The sequence below is a fragment of the Molossus molossus genome, unplaced genomic scaffold (genome assembly GCF_014108415.1).
Source record: "Molossus molossus isolate mMolMol1 unplaced genomic scaffold, mMolMol1.p scaffold_m16_p_15, whole genome shotgun sequence".
In the NCBI taxonomy this organism is placed as follows: domain Eukaryota; kingdom Metazoa; phylum Chordata; class Mammalia; order Chiroptera; family Molossidae; genus Molossus; species Molossus molossus.
The window spans coordinates 66,459,197-66,482,511 of record NW_023425350.1 but is presented as its reverse complement, the minus strand read 5'-3'; the positions used below and the strand labels follow the sequence as shown (position 1 = coordinate 66,482,511).

The 23,315-nt window shown below is 50.9% G+C and overlaps 1 protein-coding gene and 1 long non-coding RNA gene across 2 annotated transcripts; both read left to right on the top strand.

Moving 5' to 3' along the window:
* The first annotated feature begins 4,095 nt into the window (after nucleotides 1–4,095).
* CD8B (CD8b molecule) lies at nucleotides 4,096–16,928 on the top strand. Its single transcript, XM_036262434.1, has 4 exons — nucleotides 4,096–4,174; nucleotides 7,739–8,098; nucleotides 11,549–11,638; nucleotides 16,807–16,928. The coding sequence occupies exons 1-4, from the start codon at nucleotides 4,129–4,131 to the stop codon at nucleotides 16,926–16,928; spliced, it is 618 nt and encodes a 205-aa protein (XP_036118327.1). The 5' UTR covers nucleotides 4,096–4,128.
* A 1,270-nt stretch (nucleotides 16,929–18,198) lies between these two features.
* Nucleotides 18,199–20,695, top strand: LOC118630735. The gene is made up of 2 exons (XR_004959686.1): nucleotides 18,199–18,354; nucleotides 20,618–20,695. It is a non-coding gene; the product is annotated as an uncharacterized LOC118630735 (long non-coding RNA).
* The last annotated feature ends 2,620 nt before the right edge of the window (nucleotides 20,696–23,315 follow it).

Genomic DNA, 23,315 nt, shown 5'->3' with positions numbered 1-23,315 from the left:
GAAAAAATAAAAGGGATCCAAATTGGAAAGGAGGACGTGAAACTGTCATTGTTTGCAGATGACATGATACTATACTTAGAAAACCCCAAAGACTCCATCAAAAATTTACTAGACTTAATAAATTTACTAGACTTAATTTGGCAAAGTAGCAGGATACAAAATTAACGTCAAGAAATCAATGGCATTCTTATACACCAATGATGAATGCACAGAAAGAGAAACTGAAAAAAACCAATCCCATTTACCATCACAGCAAAAAAATTAAAATACCTAGGAATAAACTTAACCAAGGAAATAAAGGACCTATTCGCAGAAAACTACAGGTCATTGAATAAAGAAATAGAGGAAGATATAAAAAAGTGGAAGCACATACCCTGTTCATGGATTGGAAGAATTAACATCATTAAAATGTCCATACTACTCAAAGCAATCTATAGATTCAATGCAATCCCCATCAAAATACCAACGACATACTTCACAGAATTAGAACAAGTACTTCAAAAGTTCATATGGAACCAAAAAAGACCTCAAATAACCACAGCAATCTTGAAAAAGAAGAACAAAGTTGGAGGGATCACATTACCAGATTTCAGGTTATACTACAAAGCCACTGTAATCAAAACAGCCTGGTACTGGCACAAGAACAGGCATATAGACCAGTGGAACAGAACAGAGAACCCAGAAATGGACCCAAGACAATATGCTCAATTAATATTTGACAAAGGTGGCAAGAGCATACAGTGGCGTAAAGACAGCCTTTTTAATAAATGGTGTTGGGAAAATTGGACAGCTACATGCAAAAAAATGAAGCTAGACTATCAACTTACACCATACACAAGAATAAACTCAAAATGGATAAAGGACTTAAATGTGACTCAAGAATCCATAAAAATCCAAGAAGAGCCCTGGCCGGTTTGGCTCAGCGGTTGGAGCGTCGGCCTGCGGTACAGAGAGACCCGGGTTCGGTTCCCGCTAAGGGCATGTACCTCGGTTGCAGTTTGTCCCCGGCCCTGGTTGGTCATGCTGGTGGCAGCCACTCGATGTGTCCCTTCACATCGATGTTTCTCTCTCTCTCTCTCTTCCTCTCTCTCCCTCCCGCTCTATCTGAACAAAAAATGGAAAAATGTCCTCGGGTGAGGATAATAAAAAAAAAAAATCCAAGAAGAAAATGTAGGCAACAAAATTTCAGACATCATACGCAGCAGAATTTTCACTGATACATCACCTAAGGCAACAGAAACAAAGGAGAAAATGAACACATGGGACTACATCAAACTCAAAAGCTTCTGCACAGCAAAAGGTATAATCATCAAAATGGGAAGGCTACCCACTGTATGGGAGAGCATAATTGCCAATGATATATCAGATAAGGGGTTAATTTCTAATATATAGAGAGTGCTCATACAACTCCACAAAAGAAAGACAAAGAACCCAATTGAAAAATGGGCAGAGGAACTAAATAGACACCTCTCCAAATAGGACATACAAATGGCTAAGAGACATATAAAGAAATGCTCAACATCACTAATCATTAGAGAGATGCAAATTAAAACAACAATGAGGTATCACCTCACACCTGTCAGAATGGCTGCCATCAACAAATCATCAAACAAGTGCTGGCGAGGGTGTGGAGAAAAGGGGACTCTAGTACAATGCTGGTGGGAATGCAGACTGGTGCAGCCGCTATGGAAAACAATATGGTGTTACCTCAAAAAATTAAAAGCTGAACTGCTATTTAATCCAGTGATCCCACTTCTAGGAATATACCCTAAGAAGCCTGAAACACCAATCAGAAAGAATATATGTACCCCCATGTTCGTAGCAGCACTATTTATAATAGCTAAGATCTGGAAACAGCCCAAATGTCCATCAGTAGATGAATGGATAAAAAAGCAGTGGTACATATACACAATGGAGTACTATGCAGCTGTAAGAAAGAAAGATCTCTTATCCTTTGAGACAACATGGAGGAACCTGGAAAGTATTATCCTAAGTGAAACAAGCCAAACAGAGAAAGACAAGTATCATATGATCTCATTTGTGGAATATAATGAACATAACAGTCTGAGGAATGGGGTAGTCTCAGAGACGTGGAACTGGGGTACAGACTGACAATCCCCAGAAGAGGGGGTGGGGGAGAGATAAACCACAGAACTTATATACATGTATGCATGAACCATGGACATGGACAACAAAGCTGGGGACAGGACAGGGAGGGATCAGTGGCGGGGGGGGGGGGGGAGAAACATCTGTAACAAAAATAAATATATTAAATTTAAAAAGTAATAATTTCATACAAACACTAAAAAATGTTGTGAAAATAATTTTTTAGGTCGGACAAATATTTTAAAAAAGAAAGAAGAATCCAGACACAATAGGCAACTTATTGTATGGTTACTTTTATGTGAAATGCCTAGAATAGGTAAATCGATAGATAGAAAATGATTAGTGATGACCAAGATTGGGGAGAGGATTAGGGGGCCATAGAAGGGTGACTGCTTAATGGATACAAGGATTTCTTTTGGGAGAGGACGTGTTTTGGAACTAGGTGGAGATGGCTGCATGATACTGCGAATGTACTAAATACCAGTGGGTTGTACACTTTAAAATGGTTAATTTTGTACAGATGATGTATTATAGAATTGTACACCTGAAACCTATATAATTTTATTAACCAATGTCATTCCAATAAATTCAATAAAAAAATAAAATGGTTCCTTTGTGCTATGTGAGTATCATTTCAATAAAAATGAGAAAAGCTCACTAGTGTGTGTTCTCCCCAGGGCGACCTGTCCTGCTTATGCTCAGGCCTCAGCTCCTGGGTACAAGGAAAATGTCGAAGGCGACTCTGACCTCTGACTGGGCTATAGGAGCAGCCCCACACTCAGGACATAATGCTCCTTCTCCTTTGGCGACTTTGAACTCGGCATCTAGCTCAGCAGGGCCTGTCACCAGCAGTGGACAAAGGAGCCGGGCAGGATGAGACAGAAAGGATATTGGCTTTGGGCATTGAAGCTGACAGTGTCTCTGCCACACACACTGCCTGCTGTAGACCTCCAGTGACACACCACCCCCTAGATAAACTCCAAGCTGTTAGGGTGACCCACAGGGCCTGTGTCCAGTCCTTGTTGATATTGTGGCCTTCCACGGGCCTCCGAGGCTCCCTCACCCCTGCAGGCCTTCACACACCCAGTAATCCTCTTGGAATGCCCTCCCCCGACTCCCAACCCCCTTCCCCTGTAACCCTCATTGGAACAGGAAGACTCCCCTGACAAGTCCCCCTGACAGGCCTGATGACACACTGGCAGGCAGAGCAGGTGGGCCGCCCAGAGCAGGAAAGTGGGGCACAGACACACACACACACACACACACACACACACACACACCTTCAAAGTTGGCATCTTTGTTCATCTGCTGACTTCCCATTTTAGTGTTATTTTAACCATAACTGCACCTGTGGGGATGATAGGGGAGCCCCAGAATCTCCTCAGCTCATCTGGGCTCTGAAGAGCTAAGTCTGGTTTCCAGCCCCATCCCCACCCCCACCCCAGACAGGGTTGGGTCCCCTCTCTGGGACCCCAGCTCACTGTCCCCAAGCTCATACTGTGTGTCCCGGTTAGTTAACTTTCCCTTGTCCCTCACAAGTGTGTGCCCTTGAGGGCAGGGCCTGGGTCCTGGTCCCTCCTATCCCGGCTGAGCCAGGGGACCCTGGAGGCTAGCAACTACTCAAAGAAAAGTGACCCGAGTTTGGGTCCAGCTCCACCACTCCTGTGGGACCTTGAGCATCCTGACCTCTCTGAGCCTCAGTTGGCTTAACTGTCACATGGAGTCACGTGGAGTCAGACCACCTCCCAGGGCAGGAGGCGATCGCACACGTACAACTGCTTGACAGGGACAGGTACGACCTCCTTACCTGAAAGCAGGGGTCCTTTTGGAAAGGGAGAGAGAGAAGACCTTTGAAATGCGAAGAAGATGCGGGTGGAGACCTTGCCATCCTCACCCCAGACTCTCGCCAGGTCCCGCCCTCTCGCTGTAACCTCCCACACCTCCCCGCCGGTCCGCTCCGCACCCACCCCCAGCCGGGCAGTCTCAGCCGAGCGCCGCGGGGACCAGGTGTCAGGCGCCGAGATGCGGCTGTGGCTCTGGCTGCTCCTCCCCGCCGTGCAGCTGGCAGGTAAGGGGAGAGGGGCGGCCAGGCGGTGGGCTGCGCGCACCCAGCAAGAGCCTGGGCGGGCGTTCGGAAGGGCTGTCCCGCAGGGTGCAGGGTGCAGGGTGCAGGGTGCAGGGTCCAGAGGTGGGGGCTGCGGGGCACCCTGAGGCAGCGGCAGGCAGTCCCTGAGGGCGGAAAGTCCTCCGGGAGCTCATTATCCCAGGGGTCCGAGGCCACCTCTGGGCAAAAGCCTGGAGCTAGAAGAGGAGGCAGGAAGAGAGGAGGGAGGGAGGGGAAAGAAGGAAGGAGGGAGGAAGGAAGAAAAGGGAAAGAGGAGGTGCACTGAGGAAGGAAAAATGCCCTTGCTGGGGACAAGACAGGGATGTGCTCCCAGGAAGGTGCCAGAGGCCCGGTCCTGGTTTGGGTGCCCAACGCTTGGCCCAGGGCTCTGTTAGACACATTTTTATTACTTCCGGGCAAGTGTTGTAGTACAATTTGCCAAATACCAGGCTGTACGGCCTAGTATTCCCCGGGGGGTCTCCTGTCTCCCCAACATTGCCTGGGCTTGGGTGTGCAGTGTAACTCCAGAGACAGGCAGTGTCGGCGTTGGCATGCTGGACATGAAGCGGGTGTCTGGACTGTCCTCTGGCTAAGCCCAGCCAGACTACCTTTCAGAAGAAGTCCCTCTGCCTCCCAAACTGCCCACTAACCTGTGGCCGATGTGCTCTCTTGCCCCAAAGCCCAAAGCTGGGCATCCCGCCAGGGCACGAGGCCAGCCAGCCCAGGCTCTGACCCAGTGAGCTCAACAACACCTGAGGCAGAAGCTCCTCCAGGCCATGCAAAGCTACTGATGTTACTGCGATCGTCTTAGAAACCGCAGGTCCCTCTGAGGATGGAGTCCCTGGGTTACTGAGAGGATGGAAAGAATCCAACGAGGCCACACGTGCCACAAGGCCTGGCTAGGGGTCAGGCACATAGATGGGGTTGGGCCACAGAGGGATGTTCAGTCCCCAGGGGCTGCAAAGCAATGGTCACCAGAGAGAGACCAGGGTGTGTCTCAGCTAGGAAGTCTTCGTGTCAGGACGCAGGAGGGGGAAGGTACACACTGCCTGGTGCCCCTTCTGACCTTTTTGCCCCTGAGGAGTCACTTAGGGGCTTTCTTGGAAGGTCCTCGAGAGTCTGTGTATTTGTGGCCCCACTCTGTGTACACGAGCACATGACCATGAGCCTGGACCCATGTGTAGGTTTTCTCAGTTCAGTGAATGCCTCAAAGCTCGGGCTCTGGGGTTGCAGACTTGGGTTTGAATGTGAATCCACCACATACAGGCTGTGTGACCTTGAACGTGTCTTTTTTTATTTTATTTTATTTTATTTTTGTTACAGATGTTTCTCCTTTTTTTCCCCATTGACACCCTCCTCCCCATCCCCCCCCCCCCCGCCCCATCCCTGGCTTTGTTGTCCATGTCCATTGGTTAAACATGTCTTTAACCTTCCTGAGCCTCTGTTTCCTCGTATATAAAATGGGCGTGAAACAGGATTTGGTGAGGATGAAATGAGATCATTCCAGCACTATGCTTGGCACGATTCAGTAAATATTGGTATTTTCGATTCTTATTATCTCCCCCAAGAGGTCACAGCCCAAAACTCTGCTGAAAAGGCACTATGGCATTCGGGGAGAAAAGCGAAGGCCCAGCAGCCACTTGCGCCCCAGGTACCATTTCATTCTTGGTGCAAGCGGAAGCTCAGAGTGGTCTGTTGGAGTCAGAAAGCCAAAGTGCGTTTCATGGCTGCTGTGGGCCATGGAGCCTGAGAACACATAGGTAGGATTGTGAATCTGGGCCACCACCTGCTAAGCCAGCTCCTCTTGGGTACACACACACACACACACCATTCTCTGGCTGTTCTGCTCACGAAGGTCTGTGCCACACTGCTCCTGGGTCTGCCCTGGCCGGCCTGCTGTCTGTCCCTCCACCCGACAGCTGAAAGGAAGGACTCGCTAAGGCAGATTCACTCTGTAGGACTTCACTGCAAAAGACCCATTCATTCTAACCCTTCTCCTTAAGATTTAACTTGCTGCCGTAACAACCCCTGATATGTGAGACACATGGACAGTGATTTACCCGTGTACGATACTTTACAGTTTGCTTTCTTGGACACACTAACCCTCAGAGGCAGTCAAGCCAATGGCCTTAAGCTGCCTTCTTTTTACTTTTTATTTTTTTAAGGAAACAAGGATTTTATTTTATTTATATATATTTATTTATTTAAGATAGAGTGCAAGGGAGGGAGAAACATCCATGTGAGAGAGGCACATCTATTGGTTGCCTCCCACATGATCCTGACTGGGGCTGGGGATCAAACTTGCAACCCAGGTACATGCCCTTGACCGGGAATCGAACCTGAGACCCTTTAGTCCAAGGGCTGACACTCTAACCCCTGAGCCAAAGCGGTCAGGGCTAAGCCACCCTCTTTGTAAAGAGAAGAGTCAGGGCCCATGACTTGCCTGAGGTTCCACAACTGGCGCAGGGCAGAGGCCGGGTTCAAGGCCAGGTCTGTGAGTTTGGCTCCAGTGCACAGTCCCCTCCTTACAGTGCGTCCTGTCTGAGACTAAAATGAACTCCCGGCCCTGCTTCTGGGGTGTCTGTCCTTCCGCTCAGGAGGGGGTCCAGTGACCTGTCAATGGCTTGGGGTGGGGAGTGATGGTCATTACTGTGCCTACCGGGGGACAGCAAGTGCCTCTTGCTGCCTGTCATCCATGTCCACAAACAGTGGCTGGGCCTCTGTTGGGTCGGCCAGCCCCGCCCAGTGCCCCGCCTGTGATGCGGAGCTCCTGGCCCAGCTGGCCCTGGCTCGCCTTCAGCCCTGAAGCTTGAAGAAGTTGTACATTGAGTTGCAGCCGGGCAAGGCGAAGGCACTAACTCAGACTGGATCTTCGAGTTTTGTTTTTTTTAATCTTCACCCAAGGATATGTTTAGAGAGAGGAAGGAAGGGAGAGAGAGAAACATTGATGTGAGATTGACTTATCAATCGGTTGCCTCCTGTACCCACCATGACCGGGGAACGAACCCACAACCTAGCTATGTGCCCTGACTGGGAATCGAACCCGAAACGTTAGTTGAGATGACACGCCAACCAACTGAAGCACCTGGCCGGGGCGAATCTTTGAGTTTGAATCCCAGGTCACTTGCCAGCTGTAAGTGGGATTTTGAACAAATAACTTCATGCCTCCGTCCGTTTCCTCATCCGTGTAATGGGAATAAAAATCCCAAAGTAAGTTTGAGGCTTGATTGAGATAATTATGCAAACAACCAGCCTTCTAAGCATCCAGTCAACAAACGGCAGCTCTCTCCCTGTCCCCTTTGCGAAGCTGGACAGAATACACACCTGCTGGCAGGTGATCCCTGGGAGGCGTGGTGCTCGAACCCTAGAGTCCAGGAAGAGCTGCATTTACAACAGCCTCCAGACCCTGCAACTGGGCAGGTTCTTCCATGGCTTTTCCTCTAACACTCGATTCGGGGTGACCCCGGGGTCCCACCACTGTGGCCAGGACAATGTGCTGATGGGCTCTGCTCCATCTGTTTCTCATAGCTCTCCTTGGCAGCTCCACACTCCATCAGACTCCTCAGTACCTCGTGGTTCAGACCAACACAGTGGTGCCACTAGTCTGTGACGCCAAAGCCTCCTCCACCAGCACGTCCATCTACTGGCTGAAGCAGCCCCAGGACCCCAGCATGCACAGTCACCATGAGTTCCTGGCCGTCGTGGATTCTACCAAAAAGACTGTGTACGGCAAGGACGTGAAGCAGGAGAGGCTAACTGTGCGTCAGGAGGGAACCCAGTCCATCCTCAATCTCACAAGTGTGAAGCCTGCAGACAGTGGTGTCTACTTCTGCCTGACCATTGGGACCCCCAAGCTGACCTTCGGGACGGGAACTCAGCTGCGTGTGGGTAAGACCTTGGCTCAGTGTTATCAATAGCACTGAGCACCTACTGTGTGTCAGGCATGTGTCAGACATGGGGGCTACCCCCACTCTCAGCGAGCCCAACTGTACTGGGGGGATGATGGCCATGAGCAGTAACACTATGGCTAGTGGTCACAGAAAATATATTCTGCGACTTCCCCAGGGTCAAGCACGTGCAGCTGTTTTGCATAGTTATCTCCCTTAATGCTGCCAGCCATCCCAGAAGGTAGGCACTATTATGATTCCAACTGAAAATGAGATGCTTAGAAGCATCGCTGCTCCTTATGGGGACAGAACAGTGCCGTCCTTGAGCCATATCAGGCCATCTGAGGCTGTGGCTGGATTGGCTGAGTCCCCAGGCCTGATGATGGTCTCAGAAATCCCCTCCAAATGTGCACACAGGCAGGGGAGAGGCAGGTGCCCTCACATTCTGCATGAGAGCCTATAGCTCGAACCCACACTCAGAGTTGCAGGGAATGAGGAGACTGGACCCCAAGCCCATCTGCAAATTCTGCTGCAAATATACTGTGTGTCTTTGGGCGAGTCCCTCCCCGCTCGCTGGGCCTCAGTGTTCCCATCTGTATCATGGGGTTGCTGATGGCCTCCACGACCACCTCTAGTCTCAGAAGCTACGGTTCCTCACGAGTTAAGTCAGCACATCCAGTGGAAATATATTGTGAGCCACAGACGTCATTTTAAAATTTCTGATAGCCACGTTAAAAAAAAAGTTAAAAAGAACACATGACATTAATTTTTAAAATGTATTTTATTTAACCCAATTTATCAACAGGGTCACTTCACAATGTCATCAAGGTAAAATTATTACGAAAATATTTTACATTCCCCTTTCATAGCAAGCATTGCATGTGTGTTTTACAGCGGAGCCCATCTTGGGTCAGACTGGCCATGTGCGTGTGGCAGGTGGCTGCCGTACTGGACAGTGACAACGCTGTCAAAGTGCAAAGGAATCAGAGGCAGAAATTCTCAAAGGCCCACGTCTGACGTTAGCCCCCTCAGGTTAGCCCATGGCCAGAGCCAACCCCCAAAAGCCTCCCGCGGCTCTGTTTCCCACTACCTGGGTTCCCACACTGGGGCACTGAGAGTACCCAGGGGGCCTCCCGGAATCAGACGTCTCAGCATGCGCTGTGCAGAGACGGCTGGGACGGCAGCACCATTAGGAAGACAGAAATCAGAGGGATGCCCCCCTTTGTCAGGACTCACCAGCCTCCTCTCCTGCCTTGAATGAGGAGGTGGGGGAGGGAGGAGATCTCTGGGCAAGGAGCTGAGCATGCTTTGGGGTTATTCACGGATTCCTGTATTGAAACCTAGGGTTAGTGGGTTGGGGGTTTGGGTTTGGTTTGCTGTTTTTGTCTCTGTAAGTCCCACGTCTTTCCATTCATGCAATTTCAGGGTCTGAGAACGGCGGGTGGTTTTCAGAAGCGTCCGACCTCCACCCCCTCGCTCTTGGTTTTGACATTTCCAAAGCTCTCCGGCTGCAGGCTCCCAGGAACGGCAGGGCCTCCCCAGAGCATGTGCTCGCACCCGTGTCATCTCCCAGGGGCCGGGGACCCAGGGCCAGAGCCCGTCCTCCTGCCAGAAAGTCAGTGCATTTTGAAGGAGGAAGCGGGTGGTAGAGAAACCATTCGGGAGGAGACGGGGCGTAAGCACACCGTGGGTTCAAAGGCCTGTCCCTTTCAGAGAGGAAAGGAGGAGATTTGAACTGGGAGGGAGTGTCAGGAGGAAGCAAGAGGACCTGGTTCTGGGCAAGAAGAAATTAAAATGGAACAAGCCTGTCCATGGCCCCTCACCTGTGCCCAGCAAGGCGCTGGGGTCCTGCCGAGCGGCTCCCCTGCCCGCTCACCATGCCTGCGGAGCGCCCTCTGGTCTCCCCGTGTACGACCTAATGAGCACGTCTAGGGCCTTGACGGTGGAGGAGCTAACAGAACGCTGGGCACCCCTCGCAGGGCCCAGGCTCCCCGCACACCCTCCGGGCACTGGAGCTGATGGTGTTTTTCCTTTTACCCCGGTTTCCCCGGCACGCTGATGAGCAGGGCCCGGGTCACCCGATGCGGTTCACTTGTCTGTGAGAAAGCATTTGCACGGGCGGGCATGTGGCACCGTGAGAGTCTGGGAGCGGAGTCTGTTGACTCAGATCCTGGCTCTGCTGTTCACTGTCTCTCGATCTTTGGGCGAGTTATTTCGGCCCCCTGTGCCTGGGCTTCTCGGGGACAGAATGGGGACAGAGTGCCCGTCCCAAAGCTAGTGGGTTTGATCACCTCCAGCTGACGTGCTCCGTGCTGCCACTAGCACCCGGTAGAAGCTCAGGAAGTGTTCCTTCCAGTTCGTTCTTCTTCTCGAAACTTCCTGGAGCCGGCAGAGCAGAGGAGGCACAGGTGGGGAGGGTCCGAAGCGTCCACGTTGTGTATGGAAGAAGCCAGCCCCACAGTGCCCAATTTGCTGGCTGCTCCTCCCTGCCCCTTATCTCTAGAGTTTAAGTTCATGGTGACCCTATTCCCTCTCCTCTCGTTTTCGAGAAAAATCGGCTCCGTGAAATGCCTTTCCTCAGCCCGCACAGGCGAAGGCTGGACTCGGGGCACCCGGCGCTCACACCGTTTCTCCGCCCTCGGCTCCCTTTGCTCCCCGCCCTTGTCCCCCTGCTTTATCCCAACACTTTAGCGGGTGACAATGAATTAGAACAAAAACAGGGGAGTGACCCACCCACCCAGGAGTCAGGAGAGGAGTTTGGGGTCCTTTCCACCAAGGGCCCTGGGGGCCAGCGCCTCCCCTTAATGTCGCTGGTGTTGGCCTTTGAAATGAAAGGTTGAGACTGGGCTACAGGTCCCGCTGGCTCTGACGGTATATGTTTTTTTAAGACACCCGAGAAGGAAAGATAATCCCAAAGTATACAACCTGCATGGCGCTGAACATGCGGGAAAAGACACCCACCCCCTTTCCACAGCATCCTGCGGTCGCCAGGGGCTGGCAGGGCTCGGGGACCCTGGCTTCAGCCAGGGGGAGCCTTGCCTACTGCACACTGTGCTGGGCACTCGGCCCCTTTAATTCTCACAACCCCAAGAAGGTCGTGGAGACCATCTTTAGTTCAGCAGACGGGGAGACTGAGGCACAGAAAAGTGACAGAACTTGCCCCAGGTCACGCAGTGGTTGGTCAGTGGCGCTGGGGCTCAGTTCAGGGCTGTAGCTCCAGAGCCCCTCTCTCTCCAGGGCACCAAGCTGACCCTGTCCCTAGGCCCACAGACAGCTCTGAGAGCTGGGGATGCAGCTCAGGTATGTCACTGTTCTGGGAACTTCAAGTGCTGTAGCAGCCTAGGGATGGTCACTTCAGTACCTGGAGGTAAGGTGCGCCGTGTTCAGTTTTGTGTCCCAGTCCCCCTGCTGTTGGCCCGGCTGAGATATGCGTCTTGCTTGCTTTCTGTAGTTGATGTCCTTCCCACCACTGCCCAGCCCACCAAGAAGTCCACTCCTAAGAAGATAAGATGCCGGCCCCCAAGCCCGGTGACGCGCAAGGGTGAGTTCTCCGGTCCCTGTGGACTCTCAGAGGCACAGCGACACTGTCTCTCTCTGACTTCCTTCCTTCCTTCCCTTCCTTCCTTTCTTCCGAGAGTCCTTCCCAAGCTCACACTCTTGAGCCTGTTTCTCTGGCCCCGAGCTGGAGTCCGAGGGGGAAATGTGCTACCCTCCCATAGCTCACAGTCTGGTAGGGACACACTCGCCGGTCGTCACAGGATGAAACTAGTGAACGCTACGTCCACCCCAGACCTGCACACACATTTTCCTGGCAGCGTGATTCACAAGTAGAAACGACTCAAATGTCCGCCAACTGATGAATGAATTAACGAAATGAGGAATAACCATGCGGTGGAATGTTGTTCGGGCATAATCAAGAATTAAGTACTAATACATGCTACAACATGGGCGAATCTTAAAAATACGACGCAGTGGACACAGCCAGTTACAAAAGGCCATGTATTATATGATCTCGTTGATATGGAAAGTCCAAAATGTGACATTCACAGAGACAGAGAGTGGAGTGGCAGCTGCCTGGGGCTGGGGCACTCAGCCTCATTAAAAGTTACTGGGGGAGGAGTGAGGAGCGACTGCTAGTAGGTACAGGATCTCTTGTGGGGAGAGAAAATGTTTTAAAATTAGATTGTGGCAATGGTTGCACATTTCTGCGAATTTAGCAAAAAACATGAAATTACACACTTGGAACAGGTGAACTTTAGAATATGTAAATTATATCTCAATAAAGGTATAACAAACAAACAAAAACCCAATCCAAAGGACTAGAACTTTAAACTTTCCCACTTTTGATGCTTAACAGAGGATCTAATACACAGCATGTGCTTTATAGATGTTTGCTAATGAGTGAACAAGCTCACCGCTCTGTCCTGTAAGCATCAGACACTGCAGCTGGAGTACACGCACGCACGCACATGCACACACACATATACACATGTGCACACACACACATGCATGCACACACACACGCACACACACACATACAAACACACTCACACTTTTCTTGAATCCATAAGCCAAATGTGTTTCTGGAAAAATACTGATCTCTGTTCCCCAAAAGTTTCTGGTGACGAATAGAAAGTACCATCTGCTCTAACCCATAGAACAAACCACAAGCAGCCACACCAGGCCACCTCATACTGCTGGGTTGCTTTGTCTTAAATATATATAAAGTACCAGGAGAAGTCTGGGAGAGGCATCTAACGGGACCTGGGGGATGGGAGTGAGGCGCTGTCCCACGAGGTCACAGTGAAAAGAACATCCGAATCCATGTATAGAGAGCAACATCTTAGGGAACATAAAGGTGGAGACAGAGTGACTTCACTTAATAAAGTTTATGCCCCACAACGCCACCTAAAGGATTCCAGGCAGCGTACAACAAAAAAGGAAACGGAAAATACAACAGAGCCATGAAGATGAGGACACATGCACTGGGTCTGTGCCATGCGCTGAAGGAGCCAGCAAAGCCAGTTCAAGCAGAGGGAGCCCTGGCCGGTTCGGCTCAGCAGTTAGAGCGTCAGCCCACCGACCAATGAGTCACAGGTTCATTTCTGGCCAAGGGCGTGGACCTCAGTTGCAGTTCGTCCCCGGCCCTGGTCCTGGTCATGCGGGAGGCAACCAGTCGATTTGTCTCTCTCATATCAATGTTTCTCTCTCTCTCCCTTTCTCTCCCTCTCTCTCTCTTCCACTCTATCTGAAGATAAATAGAAAAATATCATTGGGTGAGGATTAAAACAAAAAACAGAGGGAAGACAGCCCTGGCCAAGTGGCCCGGTTGGTTGGAGCATTATCCCCTACACTGAAAGGTTGCAGGTTCAATTCCTGGTGACACTGCCACAGTGATAGAAAGACACAACCCTGCACATCAGAGCCTTCATCTGGCCTTAGATTCTAGAAGAAATCTGCTTTGTTCATCCTTGCGTGAGGACTGCTGAATGACAGTGAGTTCAGCAACACTTTTATAAATGATGGAAGAAAAGTCTTCAAATTTCTTCCATCATTTCTAATATTAATCCTAGTAAAATACTGGGGCAAAGTGCAAACCCGACGTTAGCAGGTTCTGTAGAATAAATAGGTGGCCAAGTGGCGTGCAGGGGAGGCGGCAGGTGGTGGTTGCACTTGGGGTGAGGGCCATGGAGCGGTGTAACCTAGTAGTAAGTCAGCCAGCCTTGTTGGAATCCCTGTCTGCCACTGCCTGTACTGTGCAACCTTAGGCAGATGATTCAGCCTCTCTGAACCTCAGTTTCCTCATCTGTCAAATGGGGATGTTTACCTGGCTAAAGGGAAGGAGGATGAAATGAGAGGCTATGCACAGGAGTTCAGCTTGGCAGGGCCCCAAGACAGAGCTTAAAGCTTGTGATCGTGAATAAAACCCTCACGGCCACCTTGGAAAGGGATCTGCTTTCAAAGGCTTAGAGCTGTCCTTTGGGAGACACTGGGAGGTCCTGGGGGACAATTTCTAAGCCACTGTCTCAGGAGAAAGGGGGTGAGATTCAGACCTCAGGAGACCCCAGTGAGGTGAGGAAGCCGAGCTGCCTGTCACGGGTGTGACTGTGGCCACTGGCTCCCTGCCCAAGCAGGCTTTTGAACACTTCATTGGAAGCAACAGCTGTCCCTGGAGTGCCGTTTGGGGCAGGTGGCCATGCTGCACCGCGGGCCTCCAGCTGCACTGCTGGCCTCCAGCAGCTGGGACCACCCTTCAGGAAGCCTCCCTGCCCACCCCTCTGCGAAAGGAGACCTTCCTGCTCTGCACGACCCTGCAGCCGTCACCCACTTCTTGCTTTTTATCTTTTTTTTTTTTATCCTCACCCAAGGACATTTTTCCATTTTCTGTACAGATAGAGTGGGACGGAGAGAGAGGAAGAGAGAGAGAGAGAGAGAGAGAGAGAGAGAGAGAGAGAAACATTAACGTGAAACGGACACATCGAGTGGCTGCCACCCGCACGACCAACCAGTGTGGGGACAAACTGCAACCAAAGTACATGCCCTTAGCGGGAACCGAACCTGGGTCTCTCCGAACCGCAGGCCGATGCTCTAACCGCTGAGCCAAACCGGCCAGGGCCACTTCTTGCTTTTTAAAAAATTACCACTTTGTTAAGGTATAATTTGCATGTGATAAAATTCACCCATTTTAAACATGTAGCTCAACGATTTTTAATAAATTTACCAAGTTACGCACCCGTCACCACCATCTCGTTTTAGAACATTTCCATCACCCCTAAAAGATCCTTTATACTTGTTTACCGCTAGTTTCTGTTCCCACGCCAGCCCTTGGCGACCGAAATGCACTTCAGATGTTCTGTCTCTGTGGATTTGAAGAGACGTTTCGTACAAATAGAATCATGCAATACATGGTCTTTTATGCCTGGCTCCTTTCACTTAGCATCATGTCTTTGAGGGTCATCCAGGTTGGGAGAATGTGGAGGAGGTGAGAGGGGGGCAGATAGAAACTCTTGCATCTCAGAGGTGGGAAGGACTTTCGAGGACCTCTACCCAACCTTCCCCCCACCCGTGGGGAAACTCCCCTCCACATCGCAACATCCAGCCTTGGCGCTGGCGGGCTGTCTCCACGGAGGGCCCGCTCCACTCCCCCACTGCCTCTCAGGCCCTCGAGTTGTTGCTCTGGGACCTGTAGTCGCTCTAGAACCTGGAGGACCTGGGTTCATACCCTGGTAGCTGGGTGACCTTGGGCGTGTAACTTAGTAGCTGGGTGACCTGGGGCATGTAACTTAACCTCTCTGAATCTTGGTTTTTCTGAACTCTCAAAAGAGAGATTAAAATGATAGTAATACCTTCCTTCCTCACCAGATGGAATTTTGTAGTTAGCATTATACTTGGCACATAATAGGTGTTTGGTAAAAATTCTCTCCCTTCCCTGAAATCCAGAACTCTTTCTAATTCTTTCGTCTGCAATCCCTTGCCCTTTTTACCCATGAGTCCTGGTTCTGCTGCTCACAGGGACCAACTGTAGGGGCATGAGGGGTGCCAGGGAAGGATTTGGGGCATTGATAATATATACTTAACTGTTTAAATAGCATACAAAATGGGCAAAGGATCGAATAGGCAACTCAGGAGAAAAAGAGGTGGCCAATGTGTGAACATTACTGAAGCTGTAATCAGAGAAATGAAGTAAAATATTTTTCACCCACTGGACTGACAAAGACTAAAATCTTTGATAATATCAAGTATCAGCGGGGTGTGCAATTGATGGTTGGGAATGGAGATCAGGGTAGCCTGTTCAGAAGGCATTTGACAATTTAAAATGGATATACTCTATGGTTCATTAGGTCCTGTTTCCAGTGTCGGGTCAGGCAGGTTCCTGCATATGAAGAAACCTACGAGAATGTTCCCTGTAGTTATTTACACAACACAGGCAACAAACAGAATGCCCACTGATGGCAAAATAATCCCTGCTGCATCCACACTTCAGCGGTCACTCTGCTGGGAGAAGAGTGAGCTGACACGTTCAAGTAAAGAAAAAAATGCCTGCCCGGCCGGTGTGGCTCAGTGGTTGAGCATTGACCCATGCACCAAGAGGTCGCCAGTTCGATTCCCGGTCAGGGCACATGCCCAGGCTGTGGGCCAAATCCCCAGTGGGGGACGTGCAGGAGGCGGCCAGTCGATGTTCTCTCTCATCAATGTCTCTCTCTCTCTCTAAAAAAATCAATACAGAAAATAAAAAAAGAAAAGAAAAACTGGCTGCTGAACAACGTGTACACTTTGAGCCACTCCACTGTCTAAAAGAACGTGTGTGTCTATGTAAACTATGTGAAAATGCAAAAACAAAGGTACCAAACTCACAACGGCGTCAAGGATGGCAACGATTCAAAAGATCCTTGACTCTTTCACCAGGGAAACATAGTCAGCTATTTCTTATGAAATTAAAATAAAAGTTTTTAGAATGGCCAAAATCCCGTTATTATCAGCCATTAAAATGGTCTATTTTCTTTGAACATAAATAGATCCTGAGTTTAATTCATTACTTTTTAATCTGGTTACATATAAAATTCTGTTAATGTATTTAAAGTGCCTAGAAAAGAGGTCTAGAGGAAAATACGTAGACAGTGGTATTCTCTGGGAGGTGGGCTTTCAGTTTATTTTCCCCTCGTTGTATTTATCTGGGTGTCTCGGACACGTAATATCTATGTCTTCCAGATTCGCTCTGTGCCCCCCTGACCCTCGGCCTGCTGGCGGCCGGAGTCCTGATTCTGCTGGTGTCCTTGGCTGTGGCCATTCACCTGTACTGTAAGTTGTCCCCTCTTGGGTCGGCATGGTGACCCTTTCTGCTGTTGGAAGTGTGCCTGAGGGTCCTTCCGTCTCTAGGGGAGCAGGGCAGATGGGAGCCTGCTGGAAGTTTGCTCAATGAGAGTCCGAGCAGTTCCAGAGGTTATGCTGGGTCTGGCCACGCGGCAGGCGGCAGAGACCTGTCTGGAGTCAGACAAACCTGAGTTTGGATCCAACGCTGCCCCTCCCTGACCTAGCGGCCGTGGGTGTGCGCCCTGGCCTCTCTGAGCCTCCCAGGGGCACGCAGGGGCAATATCACCTGCCCCCCGGGCCTCGACTGTTTGTAAAGTCCTGCCCAAGGTGCCCAGCTGGGGTCTGTGCTTGGAAAGGGACACTCCTGCAGGCAGTGGGGACGGAAGCGGCACAGCGAAGGCATTGGAGTGGGGTTTGGGTTATGTTCCCAGAAACTAGAAATCCTCCCGAGGCCGCAGGGAAACTCGGAGATGGCTGCTCTTGGCCGCTCTGGAGATAGAATCAACTCCTGTGCCCCTCCCTTCACCCCCTCCCCCCTCCACACAGGGGGGACAGCCCAGAGCCCCAGCTCACCTGTGCCGCCTCAAGCAAGTCACTTACCCTTTCTGGGCTTCTGTAAAGGGGGAGGGGGTGGCCTGCAGGGGCATGGACCAGAACAGTGGTTCTTTCATAGGTCACAGACTCTTTTGAACATGTGATGGTCGTTAGGGCCTTCTCCCTGGAGAAACGTGTCATGGGCCCCTTTGTGCACACAGCTGCCACCCACTAAGGGATCCATGCACCCCGTTCTAAGAACTCCATTAAAGTTCAGTGGTCTGCAAGCATTTTTGATCAAGGACCCCATTAGTAAAATATTAAAAAACAATAAACACTAACGTCATTTAACTGTCGTTATTTATTTAATATATTATGTATGCATTAAATGTGCTTCAAAAATAAAAGGCCGTGAAGGAGAAAGTAAACTCGTAAATAGCCATGTTCATATTTCCTTCCTTCCTCCCAACGGGAAACCTTGCGTGTCTCCCAAATACACGTGCTGTGGTCCAAGACCACCTGTCTGCACAGCCTCTCACTTCCAACCTGTGTGAAGGGCAAACAGCATGTTGAGGACACACGGACTGGAGTAGGCGCACTGAGTCCGAGTTCTGCCTTCACCACTTACCAGCTGCGTGACCGGGCAGGTGACTCGGTAGCACGCTTGCTAGGTGCCTTTGTTTCCTCACGTGCAAAGGGAGATAAGAGCAGTAGCCGACTCAGGTTTGCCGTGAGCATCAAAACACACGAAGATAAGCAGAGCCTGGCACCAGGGGAGTGGTCCGAGGTGTGGACTGTCCCTCTTTGGGCTCCTTGCGCTCCGGGGCTTAGTGTCACCGTCGGTGCTGACTGATGCTCCTGCTTTCTCCCTGTAGGCCTTCGGAGGAGAGCCCGGCTTCGCTTCATGAAGCAGTAAGTGCTTGGGACCCGTGAGAAGTGCCCTGACACAGCCGTGGGTGTGGCGCTGGCTTCCTCAGCCCTGCTGCCGCTCACAGCCTCCGACTGCAAGGGGCCGAAGCCAGCCGCCGCCTTCGGGAAAAACCACAGGCTGTATCAATCCATGGGGGGATGAGGCTCAGGAGAAGAGATGACCTAGACAAACAGAAGGCCTGATCAGCTGTTTAAGTGTAGCTCAAGGCCTGTGAGATTCAGCTCTCAGCCCCCGTGTCTGGGACATGGCAGACGATCCCAAACTCTTTCTTGCCCATTATTTTATTTAACTTGGTCCTGCGTGGCCTAGGAGGGTTATTTTTATAGACAAGTTGAAAGGCTTGCTCGAAGTGTTTGGGATAGGAAAGAGCAGAATTGGGTTGAATTGAGAGCAGTGGGTTCCCTCGGGGCCGGTGTGGGGTGCTGAGCTGCCATCCTCAGTCCTGTCTGCCCTGGACCCCAGCAGGCTCCCAGCAGCCGGCTCCCATAGACACGGGGGCTAACAAGACCTCGTCCGTTGGTCCCTGAGCTTGGTAAACACAGGCAGAAGCCAAGAGACTGAGAGGCCAGAGGCTGTTAGTTGCTCTCAACCTCAGGGACTTCCAGGCCCCAGCTGGGCCATGGGCAGTGTTCTTGGATTGGTTTTTCTTCCTATCTCCGGACCCATCTCATTAATTACAACCCTCTGCACACAGAGTTGTTTGGAAAAAATAAAGCCCATATGTCTAGATTGAAGAGGGCCACAGGGCCGTGGGCTCAGAGCTCTGGCTCCAGCACGAGGCAGATCTGGGTTCGAATCCTGCCTGCCACTCGTCCACCACGTGACTGTAGGCGAGTCGCTTCACCTCTCTGAGCCTCTGATGCCTCATCTGCAAAATGGGATAACAGTACCAACCTCGTGGCTATTGTGAGAACTTACTGGAGTAAGCACCCACAACGTGCGCGGCCCCTGGTCCCATGGAGTCGAAGCATAAGCTGATGTCACTCAGGAAAGGCAACTCCACGAGCCCAACAACCAAAAAACAAAAATTTTTTTAAAAAATCCTCACTCGAGGATATTTTTTCACTTATTTTCAGGTAGAGTGAGAGGGAAGGAGGGAGGGAGAGAGAGAGAAAGAGAGAGAGAGAGAGAAACACCCATGTGAGAGAGACACACCAACTGGTTGCCTCCCGTATAACCCGGACCAGAGCCAAGAATCAAATCGCAACTGAGGTACATGCCCTTGACAGGAATCTGGTCTGCAGGTGGACGCTCTAACCGCTGAGCCAAACCGGCCAGGGCACAAAGTGTATTTTTAAATACTCTAAAATTATAATGTCCACGTAAGCTCTCCACGTGATTGCTCCACATTATTAGATTTACCATCTTTGTATATATATATAGTTGCTCAAACATGGCTGCTGTATTTTATGAGCACTTTTCAGTGATAATTTTGATTGTGTGCAATTTTCCATTTACGTGCTGGTTTTAGAAATTACCCTCTACCTGGGAGACGGTAACTGAGTGTATTTGTCTAAACCTAGGCCTCTAGAATGTTCTTTTATGGAGAATGAGCCCCCCCGCCCCCGGGAAACTGCCTGTGCTCTGCCCCCCACTCGCCCCTTCATTTTAACTTGCTCCCCAGCGATGTGACACCAGTGTGTGGGGAGCTGGATGCAGGACCTCATGCTTTGGCAAACCCAAGGGTTCAGAGGATCAACTAAGGCAGAGGAGGAGCTGAGGGTGGTCATGGGGGAGGCTCTGAGCACCCCTCACCCTCTGCTCACAGCTCTGGTCTCACCTGTTGCCTGTGGTTGTTACACTTACCTGTGAGACAGTTTGAAAACCACCTCTGGTTGCTGTCATGATCCAGCCGTGGGCCCCACAGATAAGCTGTTCCAAACTCATGTTGCGATTTGGAGCAGACATTAGCAGCCTCTAATTGGTCTTAGAAAACCATCCAATCCGCAGGTGACCTTCCGGTCCCTCTGTGTGTGCATCTGTGAACAGCTTATCTTAGAAGGTACTGCAGGAGGTGACACTATCCAAAGCTACAGTCCTTTGGGCTGCTTTTTTTGAGCTTTAAAAAAAATGTTTTTAATGACTAAAATGGGCCCTAAAAACATACTAACACAAAACTCCTGGCCCCGGGCTACGAACTTAGCGGGGAGCCCTGTATCCTCACTTGCCATTTGTCTCTGTTACAGGAAATTCAGTAGTATTTGCCTGAAAATAAGTGGTTTCACAACTTGCTGTTGTTTTTAGGTTTTATAAATGAGCAGAGAATATGCTTCTGGTGTCCTGCTGCAAAAAAGACGTTGGTCAGGAACGAGTGAGATCTGGGAAAATGAGAGAAGGGACACACTGAATGGAAATTTCACGGACCCGCCAGAGCTGCCTGCTTTCAACCGCTGCAAGTCCCTTCTGCGGCCGCGGGCACGGAGCAACTTGTTGGCTGGTCATCTGGAGCCCGAGAGAGGCTTCAGAGCCCCGGGCACTTCCTGCAACTCAGGGGCACACAGGAGGATTGCGTAAGAAATGCCACCCACACCACTTCCTGCTCCTGCATCGCCCTGGGCTGGGCTGGGACCTTGGGTGTTGGCCCTCCAGCCACCATCTGCAAGTCCTTCTGCCCTGGTAGGGCAGTGACAGAGAGTCCTGAGTCAGGGGACAGTGCTGGCATGGCTTCCCCTTGTTCTTCCCGGCTGGGCTGACTGTCCCCAAGGAAGCTTCCAGGAAGGGCTGACCTGGCTGTCACAGCGCATCAATGCTGGAGGTCCTTTCCCTTCAGAATATTCCTTGGCTTTTGTGTGTGTGTGTGTGTGTGTGGTACGTGCCCCTAGCAGGAACCGAACCCGGGACTCTCTGGTCCGCAGGCCGACGCTCAACCGCTGAGCCAAACTGGCCAGGGCGAAAATTCCTTGGCTTTTAATTCCGCCTTCTAACAGCTTGTTTATTTCTTCTCTCGCTTTCTGTTCCTTTTATAAAAATGTCTTGGTTGTAAAAATAAAGTCCTGAGTTAAAAATGCAAATGGCTCGCATGATGGAAAAGCACAAAAGCCCACCTATCTGGTAGAAATGTTGGTGCTCAGTTGAAAAGTAATAAGGATAAAGGTGTGTCCTCTTTTCCCCCACGGCATGTGGCAGTCCGTGCTGTGGATGCAGAGGACCCCGAGAGGCTGCTGAGCCAGGGCCCCGGAGCCAGGCAGCAGGTGCGCAGGGCCGAGGTGCTCTGGCCCACTCCCAAGCTGCCTGCACTAGTTCCTGTTCCTTTCTGTTGAGGGTGGACTCCCAAAGACTCCTGGCACCAAAGAGAAGGTGAGAGGCATCAAGGTCCCTGTCACATGTCCATCAATTTCTTTTTTTTTTTTTTTGGTACGTGCCCCTAGCGCCGTACCCAGCACTCTGGTCCACAGGCGGACTCCCACCGCTGAGCCAAACCAGCCAGGGCTCCATCAATTTCCTTTACTGCCTCTTAGCTTCAATGGTCAGAGAAGAAAACTCTGGGGAGAAAAGGCTGAACTGGAGAGGGGAGTCAGAATGAAGATCTCATGCCCTTTGAAAAAGTCCAGGGATCCCGCCTTCGCCCCCGCCCTGGGCCTTAGCAGTGCAAGAGATACTGAGCCCAAGAAGAACGAAACCTCAACCCGCATTTACAGAAGCGCCACACCCAGGTCCAATGAGAAGAGAGTCCCCTAATTTCCCGCCCAGCCCTGGACTGGGAGGTGCAATTTAAGAAGGGCACTGGCAAACCAGGCTCTGTTCAGGGGCCTCTGGCAGCCACAGAGTGCGAGGAAGGGACAGCGGGACCGTCCCGTCGTCTGAGATGCCTGCTGCCTGTGGGTTGGTGGGAGTCAGAAGGGCGTAGATGCGGGAGGTGCTCAAGAGAAGCAAACACTTTCTACCTATTAGCTTCCTGGGCAACAGGACGAGCTGCCTCCCAAGGCTGGGGGGAGGGGAAAGAGCCAGGATCTCCTGGACCAGACTGTTCCAGGGTTCACTTTTAAGATGGGTTCCTTGCTCAGAGATGTCCGACGCAAATGATAAGAGAAGAAGGCCCAGATGGGCAGACTGCCCTCCCCAAGGGCTCACACCCCGTCCACCGCGGAATAAAAACGGGCCCCAAGGGCCCTCGGCTCACTGCAGGCTCTGCCGTCTAACAGGGCCTCGCCGCTGCTGTCTTTGGGATTGTGTTTAGTTCTTTGCAAGTTCTCAGAGAAGGGGGGCAAGAGTGTGGGGATGGGGGTAGGGGTGGTGCGCTCCTTGGTCTGTTTACTGTGCCACAAGCAGGTTCCCCTCTGCTTGGCTCGCCCAGAGAGCAGGCTGGGCTGCCTGCAGCCGGGGCTGCGGTGAGGACGTCTGCACCCAGCACCTGGAGTTTGTTTTAAAGAAGAAACTGAGCTGTTACTTCCTTCTGGAGAGCCATTATGGTAAAATATCAAAAAAAAAATTTATTTTTAATCTTGCTATCTTTTAACTATTGATTCCACTTGTAGGCATTTATCTTTTTTTAAAAAACACACACACATCTCAAAGTTACATGCACAAAAAAACACACATCAAATTGTTTCCTGTAGCCCAGCTGGGGTGGCTCAGTGGTTGAGCGTCGGCCCATGCATCAGGAGGTCACCGGTTTGATTCCCGGTCAGGCCACCTGCCCAGGTTGTGGGCCCGATCCCCCGTGGGGGGCATGCAGGAGGCAGCCAGTGGATGTTCTCGCTCATCAGTGATTTTATCTCTCTCTCCCTCTCGCTTTCTCTCTCTCTCTCAAATCAATAAAGAAAAAATATTTTTAAAAAAATTGATGTCTGTAGTTGGCTTATTAGCCAACATTGGAAAAAATTCCAAATGTCTATCAAAAGGAGCCAGGTAGAGTAATTGTGATAGAGGCTTAGCAGGCTGCTCCGGGGGGCCAGAGCCATCCACGCTGGCGTGACACGATGGCTGTATATCTGCGTATATT